A 17,720-nucleotide genomic window follows, 5' to 3' on the forward strand; every position below is an offset into this window, starting at 1 on the left:
ATTTTTTAAAGAAAATATTTTTGCATCATTTTCCTTGTAAGTCAATTTTTACAAAATTTAATCTCATTCACTATCTTTTCAACACATTTAATATTTTTAAATAAATATCTTAACTCACAAAAAAATATTTTATTGAATCAAAATTTATCTTTTAAATAATAAAATATTTTTGTTTCAAGTATTAATCAAAAGCCAAAAAATAAAAACAAAAACATTTTTTCTACGTAAAATTAATTTATAAGAAAAATATTTTTTTTTTTGTGTAAAATTTTTACATCAAAACAAATTGAATCTTAATACAGTGCAAAAAAAATTTCATTTTTTTTTACTACCTTGCAATCATGGCACAACCAAGTGACAAATCTAACTAACTTTTAAAATTTTCAACCATTGAAGCGTTAGACGCAATGAATTAAAATTAATAGAGTTTAAAAGATGCATTGAATGCTGTTGCTACAGAGTTGTATATCTTGAGATAATAAATTATGAGTAATTAACTTATGTAATTATAATTATAATTTATAAATTTTCTATAATTTTAGAATTTTTTATAAGAGTCTTGATTTGTATAAGTTGCGAAAAAATAACTAAATTCTAATAAGAAATATGATATGTCAACAAAATAACTTTACCGAAGGTTGAATCAAATTTAACTCAAAGTTTTGCTTCGCCATTTCTTGGTGATAATTTTGACTAGAAGTGTACATGGTGTAACTTGAAAATAAAATTATAACCAAATTATGAATAGCATATTGGCATTACTATCAGTAACCAAAATTTTAGCGATTTCAACCTGTTAATCATTGAAAAATATCTTTAAACAATTATCAAACATTTACATAATATTTTTCATATATACATATGTATATAACTAACTAATTTTATATATATATATATATATATATAACACACTAATTTACAATTAATTTCACACCAAAAATCATTCTCAAACTGATTTTTATTTTAATATTTTATTAGAGAAGTGTATTTGTGATGTGAGATCTAACCATATATATATATATATATAACTTTTTTTGAGTTTTGACAAGCCATTTGGCTAAATTGTTGGAGATAGACTCGTTTTTACAAACCATTTGGCTCCACTACCGCTAATATTTACAAGTTAATTAGACTCGTTTTGGAAATAGCTCAAACTAAAAGACAAATATAACCTCGCCGTCAATAAATATTTTCTCAAAAGTCACAGAAAAATAAAACACTCCAAAGACACCAGAGGGTTTTCAAGCGACTCCTTCGTCTCCGGCGACGCGTCGCCGCCGCGCTTCTTCCTCCCGCCACCGCTCTCCGCCGTCTCCTCCGGCATCCTTCCGTTCAAATTCGGGCTTCTGTATCTCACCGGCCGATGAATCCCCGCCTCACCGCTCGTCACCGGCGACCTCGACCTTCTGCCGGGATCTCGCCGGATCCCGTTCGGAGCTCCCACATTCCGCCCCGCTGACGTCATTTTCCGGCCTTGAACTGACGTGGACGCAGTTGATGCAATGTGAGTCCTCTTCACCGGCGAAGGTTCCGATCGTCTCGCCGGAGATCTGAACCCTTTCTCGATCTTCGGCCTCTTTTGGGGGAGTTTGGCCGGAGACCTCTGAACTCTCTGAGTCACTTCTCCGTCGTCGTCCCTCTTCTCTGTCAGCGTCGTGGACAAGCTCTCGCTGAAACTACACATCTCTGAAAAATCAGAGACCTCAGAGACGATCTCTTCTGATGGTTTAATCAGAGCCGTTGGCTGGATCTCGACTTCCTCAACTACAGGGTGATGAAGGTGATTGTTGTTGTTGTTGAGTATGGGAGTGGGGGGTTTGGGGATGGCAGTTTCGGAGAGCACTTCTTTCACGGTTTCTTCTTCAACAGGGGACGGAGTGGGTGGTTGTGGAGGAGCTCCGCCGTGGGGGTCAGATTCGTGGAAATGGCGGTGGTTTGGATTAACAACAACATCTGGGTTTGGTTTGGAGGTTTCGTTGGTGGTGGTACTAAGGCAACAACCCATTTGGGGCTTAAATCTACAAAATTCAGAGAATTGAGTTTAATCACTGAAGTTGCATTGGCTGAGAGATCTTCTCCTGATGTCTTTTTTAACTGGAAAAAAGCAAGGACCAGAGGTTTGGAAACTTGAAAGGAAAGAGTGGGATGTTTGATATGATCAGACTCTAGACTAAAACCACAAGGATATGTAAGGAAAGAGTGGGATGTTTGATATGATCAGACTCTAGACTAAAACCACAAGGATATGTATATATGTGTTGAAATTTGAATGTATATATGTGTTGAAATTTGAGTGACAACAATATTAGGTGGTTCGAAATTTCATAATCTAAATGACTTGAATATCTTAAAATGATACTAAAATAACATTATTTTAACACATTTGAGTCATTCAGATCACATAAATTTGAACCACTAACCATTTTTCTTTGACAGATTGTATTGTATTGTATTGTACCAAGTACTACTACTTCTAACTGATAGGAACTTATGAAAGGATATTGTTGAAGATTATTTATATTTTTATAACGATACAATTCTATTAAGTGTATAATACAAACTCTTCATATATATATATATATATAGAGTGTGTAAATTTTTACTGTATATAAAAATTATACTACAAAAAATTTCATCCTTAATACAATAATTTTTCCATTATCTTAATAATTTGATATTTTCCTAAAAACTGAGGCCACCCACAATCACAATGTGTCGGCCCATTGTTTGTTTCATCCCCCATGCTCTAACAATTTGAACATTTAAAAAAATTGGGTACATCCCCCTACGTACCTTTAAAATTACATTCACCCATTTATTTTTACTTTTCTCTCATCAACAAATAGCAAGGTGTTCTATGTACACCACATAAGCACTTCGTTACATCTAATTTTTAATCAATTACATCGGTTCATTTGGCAATTTAGTTGGGATTAAAAAAAATATAAAAAATAAAATAAATGAAGTACATTAATAAGATAAAATGACATATTTAAATCATAATTATTTTTTTTCTCACAAAAATTAAAAAATTTATCAAACAAACCTTTTAGTCCTAAGTTAAAAAAGTCTGAACTCCAATAGGTTAACTAAATTTTTTTTACCAAACGACAAGATTATTTTAAAATTCTAATTTTACCTACGTATAGTCATTGTAATGTTAAACTTGCCTCATTTTTATACCATTCGCCTTTTGAACTTTTAATTCTATTTGTTCATTTTTCTTCAGCCCCTTTTTCTCATTGTGACCCCTACCTAACCGCTTTTCCCCACTACGACCCCAAATCATCATGACCAGGATTTAAGGAACATAAAGATAGAGGAAGAGAAAAAGAAGAAGAAATGGTAGTGAAAGAGGGGTTGAAAGGTGGCATTAGTTGCCAACAAAATAGAAAGGAGTGGTGGTGAATAGTGGCAATGATATTGGACCACTGGAAATGGTAGAAAACTGGTGGGTATTTTAAGAAATTAGTTTTTGAATTCTCTGAGTTTAGTACCTTTTAGTAATATTTGATTCACTCAAATTTTATGTATATAATCCAAAGAAAAACAAATGACAATTCTATTGTCTTCTGTTTCTCAACCAACCATTGGATAACCTAACTCCCTCTCTTCCATAACCCCCAAATTCACCACCGGTGTTATTTGGTGCAACTTATTATAAGTTAAAAGTTGATAATCAGAAAGTAGAAACCAAAAACACTCATTCCCCAACTTCTAAATAATCAGTTTTTCTCAACTTATTTAAGCTATTTCTGTCTAAAAAACGATAAGCAGAAGCTGCACCAAACAGTCTGGTACAAATTTTCATATTAAAATAAGCTATAATCACTCCCTATGATACACACCAAACACCTCCTATCCACCATTGCTACCACAGATAAGCCATTAACAAATTGTTCATCGTATCCCTATTTGCCACCACTCCTCTTCACACACCATAGTCTAAACACCACCACCACCACTACCATTACACCAACCACCATGACCAATCTTCATCAAGCCTTATCCATATTTTCCAACTCTCTCGCTTTGGCATAATCATATTGAAAACGGCAACCCTATCACCACTAAAACCCCAGGATAATCACCACATATCTCTGCTTTTGAAAGGATCACCCAAAATGATATCTTAGAGGCTTCATTCCAATTCAAATGTCCAATACTTTGCTTCAAATTGATTTGATTCGAATAGATTTTGATTGATTCAAATTAAAAGCTTTCTTGCGCTAGTTATTGTTGCCATAGTCATCTCCATATTGGTCTTCCATTGGAGTCTCTACCTCTCTGTTGACTTTTAGCACCCAGACAACACCAACTAGCGCAGATCTCTTCATCATGTTAAGGGAGCTAGGTCTACAACAATGGCCGAGAAATGAGGATTAGGTTTTCTCCTGAATGAGTCTAAGTTGTTGTTGCATTCACATTTACACTAGATCATTAAGATCGTTGATGTACGATTGTGGTTGAAACAGTCAATAGGGGTTTGGTAGAGGTGGTTTCTAGGTGCATGCATTTGTGGTAGAGTGGGCAATGGAGGAAGATGAATGATACTATTATTATTGGTTTGTAGACTATGGAAAATTTTTCTACATTACGAGAATGTTTGGTTGTGAGATAGTATACTCTTGTTGGGAAGGAGAATAACAAGTGTAAAATGGGTATTTAAGGGCTTTTTTTTTTTTTCCCCCAAAAAAATATAGAGAATTGAGGGGGTGAGTGTTACCTAAGAGAAGTTGATCAAAAAAAATTATGAATTGACAGTTCAACAACAATAGAAATCTTGATTTATAATCAATTTTATTATAAAGTAGGATATGTTTTGATTTTGAAGAATTTTTAAACTAATATTGACTGAAATATTATACTAAAATATAAGTGATTACCTTGCAATAAAGACTGAAAAAGATTTATAGAGCAGCTCCTACCCTCTATTTATTCATGATGTGCAATTTTATAAATTTTCATAAAATCTTCTGTAAATCACTCAATTACAATAAACTAAAAAATTGATAAAACCAAATCTTGTTGTATGGTCAACCTCAATTCCTCAACCAACAAAATAGATAAAACCAAATATTGTTGTATGGTCAACCTCAATTCCTCAATCAACAAAATAGAAGATTCAATTCAGTGTTAAATTTTCTCAACCATGTTCGATTAGAGCCAAATCGATTACATACCTAACAATTATGAATCAACCAAATCTATATTTTAAAGAAATAATAAAAAGATCCATACCCATTTGGAGACTTGGGTTTGTATTTAAAAAGTCAAAAAATCACTATAAACTATCACATTTCTCTCTACTTTTTGTATATTTTTTTAGTAAAAAGTTAAAAAACTAACTAAAATAACCAATTTCTAAACGGGAAGGTTAAAAAAAAAACCTCTTTAATTTTTTGCTGCAGTTAGCGCAATATATAAAACCGAGGAGTTACCGACATTATCTTAACAGTACCACACAAATTAATGAGTGTTCAAATTTTAAAAAGATGGAAAGTAATGTGGGAATGAGTTGAGAAAAGAGCAGCAAAAACAGTACCACACCTGTCAAGAATCATAAAGCATTTAATAGAACTCCAGATGTCTGCTGTGTGTATAAAATGTGCACAATAAATTCATATGGCCCAATACAAATTATGTTGCACACGACCCATCAACTGTCCAAAGTTTAAAAACTCTTAGATGGCAGGTAGGAAGTACAGGTCCTAATCCTCTCTACCCCATTCCTCCTACACACACACACACACCCATCACTGGTCCCACAATATTTTGGAGGCCTCTCTCATCAAACAAATCATGAAAATTACTATACAGATTGTCCATGCTTTGAGGTCCCCTACATTGATGGTTTGGCCCAATACCATGAATGGTCATTATTTCCAAGATGAAAACAATATAATAGGACCAGCAACTCTACCAGAGATCAGGCTGCCTTTACTTTATGGGGTTCACAGGAACCAGTGTCCCCAATTAACACCTTAAAAGTTGAGGCGTCAGATTATAAACCCACCATGAAATGGCCCCCCAATTGTGTGCAAAATCTTTGAACATTTAAATTTTATGACTACTAAACCAGGAAAGAATCAGAAATTCAAATTTTGAGTAGCTCAAGAGGTTAATTTTAAGAAAAATGCTAGAGATCCCAAAAGTTTTACCAAATTTTCTACCAAATGTCTCACATAGGTGTAGTGGATTACCCTAATTTTAAAGGAACAAAGGCTTTTTGTTTTTGTCATTGACATGATATGTCCAAACTAGTAGGCTCTCTTAACAAATTGTCGGTGAGACTGAAGATGCATAAATTGGAGGAGGAAAACAATTTCTGTACCTCAGAGCAGAGTTGAATATTCTGTTAATGAAGTAAAAAGATCAGAGTCACATCCAGGTACCAGACATGTAGATGCGCTGTTTTGTTGCGCTTTTGCTTCTTGCACACACCACCGACAGCGTCACACGTTAATTGGCCATCACTCAGAAAAGTGAAGTTCCAAGACACAGTGACAAATGCAATGCACCATCCTTGAGAATAGAAAGGAAGGATTGTTATCGCCTATTGCCATTATTAACCAAATAAAGACCAGCGATTTGAACAAAGGAAACGTGATAGAATTTGATAACTACAATTAATTTGAATATACAAGTGAATGAATTATGACTAACCAACAATATTGGTAATCTCCGGGAGCGCAAGCTCATCCAACACCAAGGAGACACAAGACTAAATTGACTCTAGAATGCTACCTTCCAAAAGCTCACTGATTGAGCTTGTCTACTCATTCCCAAAAATAACAACGGAATATCGTTGAATTTTGTGAGATCGAGAAAAACAAATGGTGGTCAGTCAAGAGACATGACTCGATCAAGAGGATATGGCACGATCTGATTCTATCATGGATTTGATGTAGAATTCACCTGCCTTGTATGAGGACCTGACCATTGGACCAGATGCCACATACCGGAATCCCTGCCAAATTCCAAGCATGCATATTAGTATATCATTTAATGTATAAACCACAAATGGAAGCATCCAAAGCAAGGAAATGAAATCAATGCTCCTACACTCTTCTGCATTACAAAATTTTAAATGAATAATGCTATACTAACAGAGGAGTAAGCCAAATCTGATAATATTCAAGTGAAGTTTGATACAGTGGCTTAGCATGTGGACAAACATAATGCTTGCCAAAAAAACCATTGCGGATAAACATAATGTTCCAAGATACAACATAAGTCCAGATTCTCATTCTTGCATCTTTCTTTCTCCCTCTACTATTGTAAGGTAGAGGCCACAAAGGAAACTTCAAAGGAAATGAATTGTGGGAGTATGTGGACAAGAGTTCAAACCTCATGTGTCACAGAAAAATAATGCCAAAGTTCCTATTATTGATGCCAACCAAGACTGTAGAAATTTAATGCATAAAGAGAAATGATTGTATTATTGATTGTTGTATGTTGTGATGTATTGTGTGTACATTATATAGGAGATGGAGATGTGAAGTGGAGGTGGAGTGGTGGAGTAGGTGAAGTGGAGTGTGTAGTGGAGTAGGTGAAGTGGAGGTGGAGTGGTGTAGTGGGTTAGGTTTAGTGGAGTAGGTTTAGGTGTACATTAACAGCCCCCCTCAAACTCAAGGAGGTTAGACACAAACCAACTTGAGTTTGAAGAGAGTAACAAAAATAAAATAAAACAGGATAGGAGACACGGTATGGTCGTGTCAAACCGATATAGCAGACAGTTTATGGGGTCATGTCGGACCGTTGTAGCAGACAGTTTACGGGGTCATGTCGGACCGTTGTAGCAGACAATGTTGTGACAGTTGTTGTGACAGTTTACGGAGTCTTGCTGGACCCTTGTAGAAACTAACCGGAATCAATGTCGGGACAGTTTACAGAGTCTTGTCGGACCCATAAAGGAGCTAACCGGAATCAATGTCGGGACAGTTTACAGAGTCTTGTCGGACCCATAAAGGAGCTAACCGGAATCAATGTCGGGACAGTTTACAGAGTCTTGTCGGACTCATGAAGGAGCTAACCGGTATTAATGTCGGGACAGTTTACAGAGTCTTGTCGGACCCATGAAGGAGCTAACCGGAATCAATGTCGGGACAGTTTACAGAGTCTTGTCGGACCCATGAAGGAGCTAACCGGAATCAAATGTCGGGACAGTTTATGGGGTCATGTCGGACCGTTGTAAAAGTCGCACCCTCAAAAGGTGTGCCCAATCTTTCAAAAGGCGTGCCATCAAAAGGCGTGCCCAATCCATAAAAAGGCGTGCCATCAAAAGGCGTGCCTATCAAAAGGAGCGCCCATGTTGTCGGCGAGCGCCGAGAGGCGCATGATGCGCGTGTCTGCCTCGGCTATTTAACCAAGGTTGAGGCGGAGGCTGTGCAAACCAGTCTGAAACCGCCGAAAATCCTTTGAAAAAACTCTTCCGTTTCTGAGAAAGAGATTCTGGAACACTCTGTTGCCATTCTGTAACCAACCCTTCTCTGAAACACTCAGCAACCCATAACATGGCCTCGTCTTCCCGTTCAGCTACCCAGAATATGGCCTCTTCGTCCCGTGGTCTGCTCACTCTCTTTCCCGACCTCAACGAGTCAACAAGAGAGATAACTGGTGCGGTGGCCAGTGAACCTCAACCAAGCGCCTCTGGTTTTGCTCCGTTGAACTTTCCGATGCGGTCGGTGGAGCAAAAAATGGCGGTGCAAACTGATATTGAGGCCAATCAGTATACTTTGAAGTCATGTGTGGAGACCATGACGGCGGTCACAAACCTGTCGCACCGGCTGCAGAGTAGGACAAATGAGGTGCAGCAGTTAAACGCCCAGCTGGCTCTGCTCCAACGCATGTATAAGGATGCGCGAGCAGAGATAAGTGTGCTAAAGGCGGAAAATAAGGAGCTGAAGCGGAAGGCCACCGTTATGTTCCGATTTGGAGGTCCGCCATATGCTGTAGTGGAGGAGCAGGGAGGAGTGATTGTGCCCAGTGGAGTGGGAAACACGGAGGCAACCCTGTCAAGGGCCGCCCAGGACGGAGGCAAGAAGAAGAGACCGGCGGCAGAGTAGAGGAAGTGAGGTCGGTGGGTGGCCGTCTGCAGAAAAGAAAACAAATCGTTTTGTTTTTGTTTTTGTTTTTGTTTTTGTTTTTTTTTTTTTTTTTTTTTTTTTTTTTGTGTTGTAAAATTGTGATCGGGGTTGATCCCTGATATGAATAAAGCAAGTGTGTTTTGCAAACTCGAATGGTAGGTGTGGTAATGCAGAAAAATCAACTGGAATGAAATTTGGTATTTTTTGTTTTTGTTTTGTTTTTTTTTTTGTTTTGTTTTTTTTTTTTTTTTTTTTTTTTAATGTGAAAAATGAAGATAAAATAAAATAAAGAAAGTGGGGATAGTGGGATCAGACTGATTAATTAAACAATTTGGGAAAGATGGGTTGTATGAAAAGATGAGAACAAGCCCATGTGGGTTAGGGAATGGCGGTGGAGATTTTCACACAGCCAAGTCTCAGCTCAGTGGTGGTGATAAGATTTTTCAAAAAGGCGTGTGAGTGTGAGAGAGAGAGAGAGAAATTTGTGCAGACATATTCTTCTAAGGATCTTGAAGGAATACTTGTCAAAAAAGTCGAGGAATGCCAACAGACAAACTATAATCAGGACAGTGTATTGGAGTTGGTGGAAGAATCTGCAAATCACGTTTTTGATGTTGAAGGAAATGAAAGTAAAGATGTTTCACCAAACTGGTGGGGCTATAAATCTGGGTTTGTGTCAGGAGGTTATCTTGGAGCCGAATCCAGGAGAAAGAAATCCCTCCCAACTGAAAATGGTCAAAATTCTTGGAACAGGGTTGCTTTTCACGAAGAAGATCAAGAAAATCTTTACAAACTCGTCCAAGATAAAGATGGAAAAGTATTACATTGGTGAAATAGATACATCAACCATCTTGGGCTTGGCATTGGCTGTTCGGAGTTGTTGTGAAGCCTTGAAAGCTGGCATACAGTTGCAGGGATGAGGCCAGTACATCCAGCTGCTTCAAGCTCCTCATGCGTCCGACGGTAGAAGGCAGTGAACCCTGGAGGTGGTTGAAGCTAACATCAAATTGGTGTGAGAGAGGTCTTGCGAGTTGATGGAGGTCTCAAATGGTTGAGATCCGGCGGGCGGTCAAGGCAACAAGACAAATCAGGAATTTAACACAGCCTACTCAGTTGCTGTGTAATCAAGGTTAGGGTTGATTTCAATCTTTATTTATATTTTGTATTAGTCAATATTCTGCTGGACAAATTTATCTATTTTTATTGAGTTTAATCAAGGGTATTTAGTAGTTTTCAGATTTGTTAAACATGGAGTCATGGACTATATAGTACGGATGGATGTACTGGGTCGTATTATGTATTGATTTGTGGTCTTTTTGTTGATTTCAGTCTTTATTTATGTTTTGTATTAGTTAATATTCTGCTGGACAGCTTTATCTATTTTTATTGAGTTTAATCAAGGGTATTTAGTAGTTTTCAGATTTGTTAAACATGGTGTCATGGACTATAATAAGGATGGATGTACTGGGTCATATTATGTATTGAGCTGTGGTCTTTATTAGGTCTAAAATCTTCTAATTAGTCAAAGTTTCTTAATTCCCTATTCTTGAGCCTTAAAATCCGACTAAAATTTTTGTGAATTCAAATTCTCACTAGTTACTCATACCGAAAAAACTCATATTTAAGTACCCCATAACCTATCCAATTGAGCGCAGATCAATCCCAATCCTTTCCCCTACTCTTTGGCTTCTAGTTCCACCCTTGAAAACCTTAATGCTCTATTTGGTTCATGGATTTCAGAAAGAAAAGGAAAAAAGAAAACATGGAAAATGGGAAAAACAAATATGGTGAAAATCTGTGATAAATTTTAGGAATAGATATATTCTCCTCTTTTTCATGATTTCTTATCGTTTCTAAAAAAAAAATGTTAATATAAAATTTTCTTAAGGAGAGAGAATACAACTGAAAACAGTTTTCCTTCTCAATTTCCTTTCCCTTTCTTTCTTTTTCATTTTCCTTCCAAAGACCAAGGCAGCAGAACAAAACAGTTACCATCCTGAGAAATCTAGACATTATTTTCTGCAAATCTACCGACTGAACACTTTCAAAATCAACCAATTCATCCACTTTTCTCCTGCAAACTGCAAACCCTCGACAAAAATAATTGTGGGCAACTTTAATCCAAGTTTGTCCCTAGGAAATCAACCAAGGCTTGTCCCTGGGCCTCCCCCCTAGTCTTCATGGTACAATGATAAGTAGCTGGTGGCACTCAACAAGTGCTGGAAAAAAATCAGTTGGCTGCAAAGGAGATTTTCCAAAGAAACTAGTCTTGGGTTTTAAGCATAGAAGAAAGTAGGAGATAATCCACTCAAACGGAAGTAGTGGCACATAGAATGTGGAAGAGAGCATCCAATGTAGCAAAAGAGGTCAACAGACACGATTATACCCTCCTCAATCCTATAGTCGGTAGTCTACACACTAGTAATCAAACTATGTCAAATTTATTGTCCAGCATAAATAGAATGACACAGTCACAAGACTCAACCAAGAAATGTTACTATTAAGAAAATTTCAGTTAACAAGAAATTCTCCAAATTAAAATGTTCTTTAATATTTAAAGACAAAATGGGCCAGAGAAAGAGAGAAATGAACAAGCGAGTGGGGCCATTCACCTAGCCAGTCCATATTCTAGCACTCACTACCTTAGGCTATGAAGCACAGACACAAACACAGACATGGACACGGACACGGGACACGGCAATTTCCAAAAAATGAGGACACAAACACGGCGGGGGACATGGCAATTTTTATTTTTTTTGAAAACATATTTTTATGTGCTATGTACATTCATATTACATTCATCCTAAATCAAAATTAACAAACATTAACATAGCAACATTAATTCAATAAATATAACCACTACATTTAAACAAATTAATAGATCATCCATTCACAAAAAAGTTACAATGAACGAAAGAACTAATACGAGAAAGGGAAAACATTCAACATCCAAAAATATTCTTCACAAAAGTACTAAATAAGAGGGCAAAAGAAGGAAGAAAAAAAAAAAGTTGGCCTTCCAAAGCTTCAAGTAGATCTAATTTCTTGCACGCCTTCATCATCATTAGCATCACCATCTTTTTCTTCGTTTGCACCTCCATCATCTGTAAACAACACAACCTCCATCTCAGGTTCATCAAGTTAGAGATTTGCAACCTCAAGCATCCCAACATCATCAAATGAATCAAATGTGTTGCCCGCAATATCCCATAACTTGGTCTCTCCTTCAAGGTATTGTGGGATTCTCCTTGATAAAAGACGGAGGTTGCTATGAACAAAAACCAAGTCTTCTACACGTTGGGGTGTCATTTTGTTTCTTCTCAATGAATGGATAAAAGAGTATATACTCCAATTCCTCTCAGCACATGACGAAAAAAAAGGTTGCACAAGTAACCTTAAGCCAAAGATTGAAGAGTGGGTGCAGATGCACCATGAACAACCCACCAACTATGAGGATCCATATCACATCTATCTCCAATAGAATCAATGTCAGCAAATGGCCCCTCTTTGGTAGAGAACTTGGCATACTTCAAATTTGCTCTAGTGTGCTCCATTGGATCATCAAAGAACCTTTTCAAGTACTTTTTTCTCTCAAGGCAGACCTCCTCATCCCTGTATGGGGGAACTGGGCTTGGATCCTCATAAAGCCACACATCACTACAATAACTAAAATGAAAAAAATGTACTACTCATTATAAATGTGAAAGAATAATATTAAGCTTAAATTAATGAAAATAGTAAATTGTGTTGTAATCACCTTTGATTCAATGAGTGTGCCAAGCAATGAAGTGGTGTGTTGTTCTTGTTCCGCCGGTCTATAAGAATATGATGTACTACATTATAGAATGTAGACTCTTTTTTTAGTCTCTTTCCTTCATGCTTATATATCACCATCTTCACTTTTTCTATTATTGTATCCCACATATCATATACTAAGTGAAGGGAAGGTCTATCGGTATCACAAACTCTAATCATGTCATAAATAGGAGCAACAAAGGAAAGTATGGAGTCGACTTGAACCCACCAAAAGTCATCCACCAACTTATCCTTCACAAACTTGGCCTTACCAATATCATCATTCCTATAACAACTCCATTTGTCACTGATTACCATTGTTTGGAGACCTTGCTTTATCAACTTGACCCTCTTAAGCATGACAATGGAAGAAGCAAAGCGTGTCTCGGCAATTGAAAGACGCTTCAAACTCACAAACTCATTGTTCATTGCCAACCTCATGGAATGATTACAAACAAAATTCTTGATCATCATCACATCACCCACAATCTCACTAATCCAATTACACTCTTCAAATGCAACTAAATTATTTTACACATTCTTGGTAGCACAAATATTATTCAAGGCAAGATTGAGGGTGTGCACAACACAAGGAGTCTAAAAGATGTAAGAAAATTGTGCTTCAATTAGGTGCCCCACCACCTTGCAATTTGGGGCATTATCTGTAATGACTTGAACCACTTTTTTAGGCCCAACCTCTATGATTACTTCCTTCATCAAGTTGGAAATAAAATACTTGTCCTTTGTTTCCCCTGAACAATCAACCGCTTTAAGAAACATAAGCCCACCTCCGGTAACAGCCATAAAATTTATTAATGGCCTTCACTGGGAATCACTCATCCATCACTAACTATACTCATAACCTTCTCTACCCAAGTGCCTCGAATAGGGTCTAACAATCTATCAATGTTTATCCTTTCTTTTTGAAGCAATGTAGTTCTCAACATGTTATACCTAGGCAGTACATATCCTTGTATGTTGTTATTTGCAGCAAAAGTAAATGCACTAACATAGTAAAGATTTTTTGTCAAATGAAATGGCAAGCCTGCTAAATAAAGCATTCTAGCTATCTCACCATTTAATCGTTCTCGAGCCCCACTGTTAAATGCTTTCATAATACGGTTACTACTTCCACTTCCTATAACAGTTGACCTCTTCCTTTTTGATCCATAGATCTCCTCTGGTTCATTGAAATATAAACCTAATGATGCACTTGAAGTAGGAGGACGCAATGGAACTTTCTTTAACCTAGAGTTTTTCAATTTCAACTCTGCTTCTGCAATTACTCTCTCAAATTCAGCTTTATTCTTACTTGTTACTTTTGGACACACTTCTATCCCTTGATTTTTAACTTGCATCAAATGGGCTTTTACCCTAGTGTATGAACCTTTACGTGTAGCCCGACAAAAGTTGCATTGAAAAGTATAGTTCCCCCCTCATGCACCAGATTTTTCAAATCTAGTCACATATTTCCACAGTGGCTTATCATCTTCAGCATCAAAGGGAGAAAAATAAGCTGGTGAGACAGGAGGGAGGGAGGGATGAATCAGAGTGAGGGTAAGGGAAATGAAAGGTTTGACAAAAAAAGAGAGACAAAAGAGGGTGAGAGAGACAGAGATATAAAGAAATAGAGAGTGTGGGTGAGAGAAAGACAAGAGGTTTGAGGGGGGGAGCGAGAGAGAGAGAGAGAAATGAAAGGATTGAAGAGAGAAAGGAGGTGGTGAGTAGTCAAATCTCTTCCTTGGGAAGGGTTTTTTTCTTTTAATTTATTGATGGGAAAGGTGTGAGAGAGATATAAAGAGGGAGAAATGGAGATAAGAGTGTGTGAGAGAAAGATGAGAAGTTGGAGAGACAGAGAGAGTGTGAGAGATATAAAGAGAGACAAATGGAGACAAGAGTGTGCTTGTGCGTGCGTGTGTGTGTGAGTGTGTGTGTGTGTGTGTGTGTGAGAGAGAGAGAGAGAGAGAGAGACATGAGGAGTGGGGAGGCAAAAGAGTCGTTGTGTAGTCAAATCTCTTGGGAACGGTCATTTGTTTTTATTTATTTATTAATGTAAAGGGTCAGTTTGTGCATTGGGAAGATATATTGGCTTCCGAAAGAAAAGAATTAAAATTAATATAATGAGTGAGTCTTGCACATTTAAAATATCTAGGTAAACAAACCTGACACAATCATTGAAGTGTATAAATGTATGTATATACATAATTCGGTCGTGTCCAGTTAGGTGGATTCTGTTCTATTCAGCCCGACATCCGACCGAAATTTGAAAAAAATTATGAAATGAAACAGCAGCCGACCATGTGACTAGCGAAACCGCCCGTGTCATGGTCGAGTCGGGCAGGTTCGAATCCAGTCTTCAGGTGGTTCAGATTTTTGAACACCCCTAGCGAGGGTAGAAGTAAAGTGTGAATATTGTTGCTCTAAAATGTGAGAGGCTAAGTTGTGTGTGGCCTGTGTTACATGGACTCGGCACTTTGGGGCAAAGTACCCGTGTCGACACGACACGACACGGGTGCGGGTGTGGGATCTGTGTCGGATTCGCCTCTCCTCTCTCGGACACGGCTAATCAAAAAGGAAGAAGAAGGTTGAGATATTTACATTGATGTATGGGTTCAAGATCTTGATCGTGTCTTTCGATCTTCTTCTCTATCTCAATCTCCTTCTATGCCTCGATATCTCTCTCGATTGTGCTGTGCGTGTGTGAGAGAAGAAAAGAGAAGAGACCGACCCATCGTGTTGCTATGCGTGTGAGAGAGAAGCGAAGAGGAGACAGACCCTTCGTGTTGCTGCTGTGCGTGTGAGACTGAGACAGACCCATTGTGTCAAAGCTGCTGCTGCTACTTTTGTTTGTATGAAACCCTAATGGCTGGACCTTATGGGCTGGACCTAATAAATAAATAAAAGGCTTGGGCTATTGCTAGTTAATATTATAAATCTTAATGGGTTGGACCCAAATAAATAAATAGAAAGTTTGGACATTGATTTGTATCATAATAATTAATATTATAAATTATAATGGGCTGGACCCACAAAAATAAAGAAAAAGTTTACACCTGTTGGCTGGTTTGTATCACAATAAACCTTAATGGGTTGGATCCAAATAAATAAATAAAATATTTGGGCCTATTTATAAACTCTATTCAACAATAACATAGGTTATTATATGACTTATCCATATGTTTGATTCTATTTATAAAAAAAATTATTGGGTCAACTTTTTTTTAACTCATCTTCATATAATAAATATATTTTAAAAATAACTATTTAACGTGTCCCCGTACCCGTATCCACATTTTTTTTTTTTTTGAACGGACCCGTATCCACATTTGGATCCATATCCACGTATCCTCAATTTTTAATTTTACTCAATCTTACCAATATGTTTTACTATGATGTAATTATCAACTGGCAGCACCAATTGAGAAATAACAATAACTATAACTATTCTTGTAATGCCCATCACTTTATTATACCATGTAAAAACATGACACAAGAATCTACAGTGACTATGGACGTGAAAAAGGGCATTTCACAGATAGTTGAGGGGTCTTAGTGTAATTAACCCAATTTTGATTGACGAAAGAAGTTTATTTTAAATTGTAATGCACCAAACTTGATTCCTTCTAATTATATACGAAATCCAAAATGAAAAACCTAAATCCTACCTTAAGTTGATAAATTTTGTTATTTACTGGCCTTTTTTTCTCACAAAATTGCTCATTCATGCTAAGCATTAATCAATTTGAAAACATTGGAATTGAAATCAACATCAATGAATAAGAAAATCAAGTCAGATAGATGAATCACCTGCAACCTCTGGTACAAGTATCTCCAAGAATCATAATCGTGGCAGTGGCCGTCCCGGTTTCCCCACCAGACCAACATTCGCCCAAATTAGGGCACCGAGCCTCTTCCCAGACGGTGTGAAGCTTCAATTCCCTCAACTTCTTCTTGATCTGAGTGTACTTGTCTCCGCCGGGGATCGATTCTCTCATCCATTTGGGCTTGGGGAGGGGTTTCTTCTTGGTGCCGACCTCGACGGAGTAATCGTCGATGGTTTGGAGGCGGACGAAGGCGGCGAGGCGGTGGCGGAGGTCATCGAGGCTTTGGGGGTACTGAGTCTTGGGAAGTTCGATGGAGCGGGAGAGAACAGAGGGGTGGGAGGCTTTTCTCAATATAAGCCTTTTTATATTGTATTTTCAAAACTATGCCAACTTCTGACGGAATTTCAAAACTAAGTTAAAACGCTATTAATATTCGCGCTTTTACTGTTAGGAGGCCAAAAGTTGATGAATAGTGAAATCGCTATTTGAAATCGCGATTTTAATTAAGAAAACGCTGTTCCAAATCGCACTTTTAACATAAAAAAAAATTCTGAAGAAAACGCTATTTAAAATAGCGCTTTTACTGTGCATATAATAATTTTTTTTTTTTTTTTTTTTTAAAAACGCCATTTGAAATGGCGTTTCTACTCACCAACCAAAACCAACCCACACATTGACACACACACCAATGGGCACACCCACAACACTCAACCATTGAAATAATATAATTTTTATATATAATAATAATTTATAATAATTAATTATATAATTTTTATAATTTTTGTAAATATAAATCATTTTTAGGTTATGAATGGTTTGATTTATAATACGTATGTATGTAAGGATAAAAATTTTTATAATCAAAAATAATTTTTATAATCAAAAACAATTTATAATACGTATGTATTATAAAAAATTTTATAATAATTTATAATACGTATGTATTATTTGAATCTTTACATTTTTTATTTAAAATTTTTCACAGTAAACCCATCTTCACATTTTATAATAC

At 36.9% G+C, this 17,720-nt stretch overlaps 2 protein-coding genes and 1 long non-coding RNA gene across 3 annotated transcripts; all 3 read right to left on the minus strand.

The window, feature by feature from the left end:
- Window positions 1-1,201: 1,201 nt before the first annotated feature.
- Window positions 1,202-2,005, minus strand: LOC114310110 (uncharacterized). Its single transcript, XM_028256019.2, has one exon. It carries the CDS (start codon window positions 2,003-2,005, stop codon window positions 1,202-1,204), a length of 804 nt encoding a protein of 267 aa, XP_028111820.2.
- A 3,546-nt stretch (window positions 2,006-5,551) lies between these two features.
- Window positions 5,552-7,400, minus strand: LOC145795253 (uncharacterized). The gene is made up of 3 exons (XR_014335858.1): window positions 7,111-7,400; window positions 6,667-6,970; window positions 5,552-6,525 (listed from the first exon to the last, which is right to left on the minus strand). It is a non-coding gene; the product is annotated as an uncharacterized LOC145795253 (long non-coding RNA).
- A 4,531-nt stretch (window positions 7,401-11,931) lies between these two features.
- On the minus strand, window positions 11,932-17,043 carry LOC114310146 (lipoyl synthase, mitochondrial). The gene is made up of 2 exons (XM_028256045.2): window positions 16,692-17,043; window positions 11,932-12,755 (listed from the first exon to the last, which is right to left on the minus strand). The coding sequence occupies exons 1-2, from the start codon at window positions 16,877-16,879 to the stop codon at window positions 12,485-12,487; spliced, it is 459 nt and encodes a 152-aa protein (XP_028111846.2). The 5' UTR covers window positions 16,880-17,043; the 3' UTR covers window positions 11,932-12,484.
- Between the last annotated feature and the right edge of the window lie 677 nt (window positions 17,044-17,720).

The sequence above is a fragment of the Camellia sinensis genome, chromosome 7 (genome assembly GCF_055761805.1).
Source record: "Camellia sinensis isolate YWXY chromosome 7, ASM5576180v1, whole genome shotgun sequence".
NCBI classification, from domain to species: domain Eukaryota; kingdom Viridiplantae; phylum Streptophyta; class Magnoliopsida; order Ericales; family Theaceae; genus Camellia; species Camellia sinensis.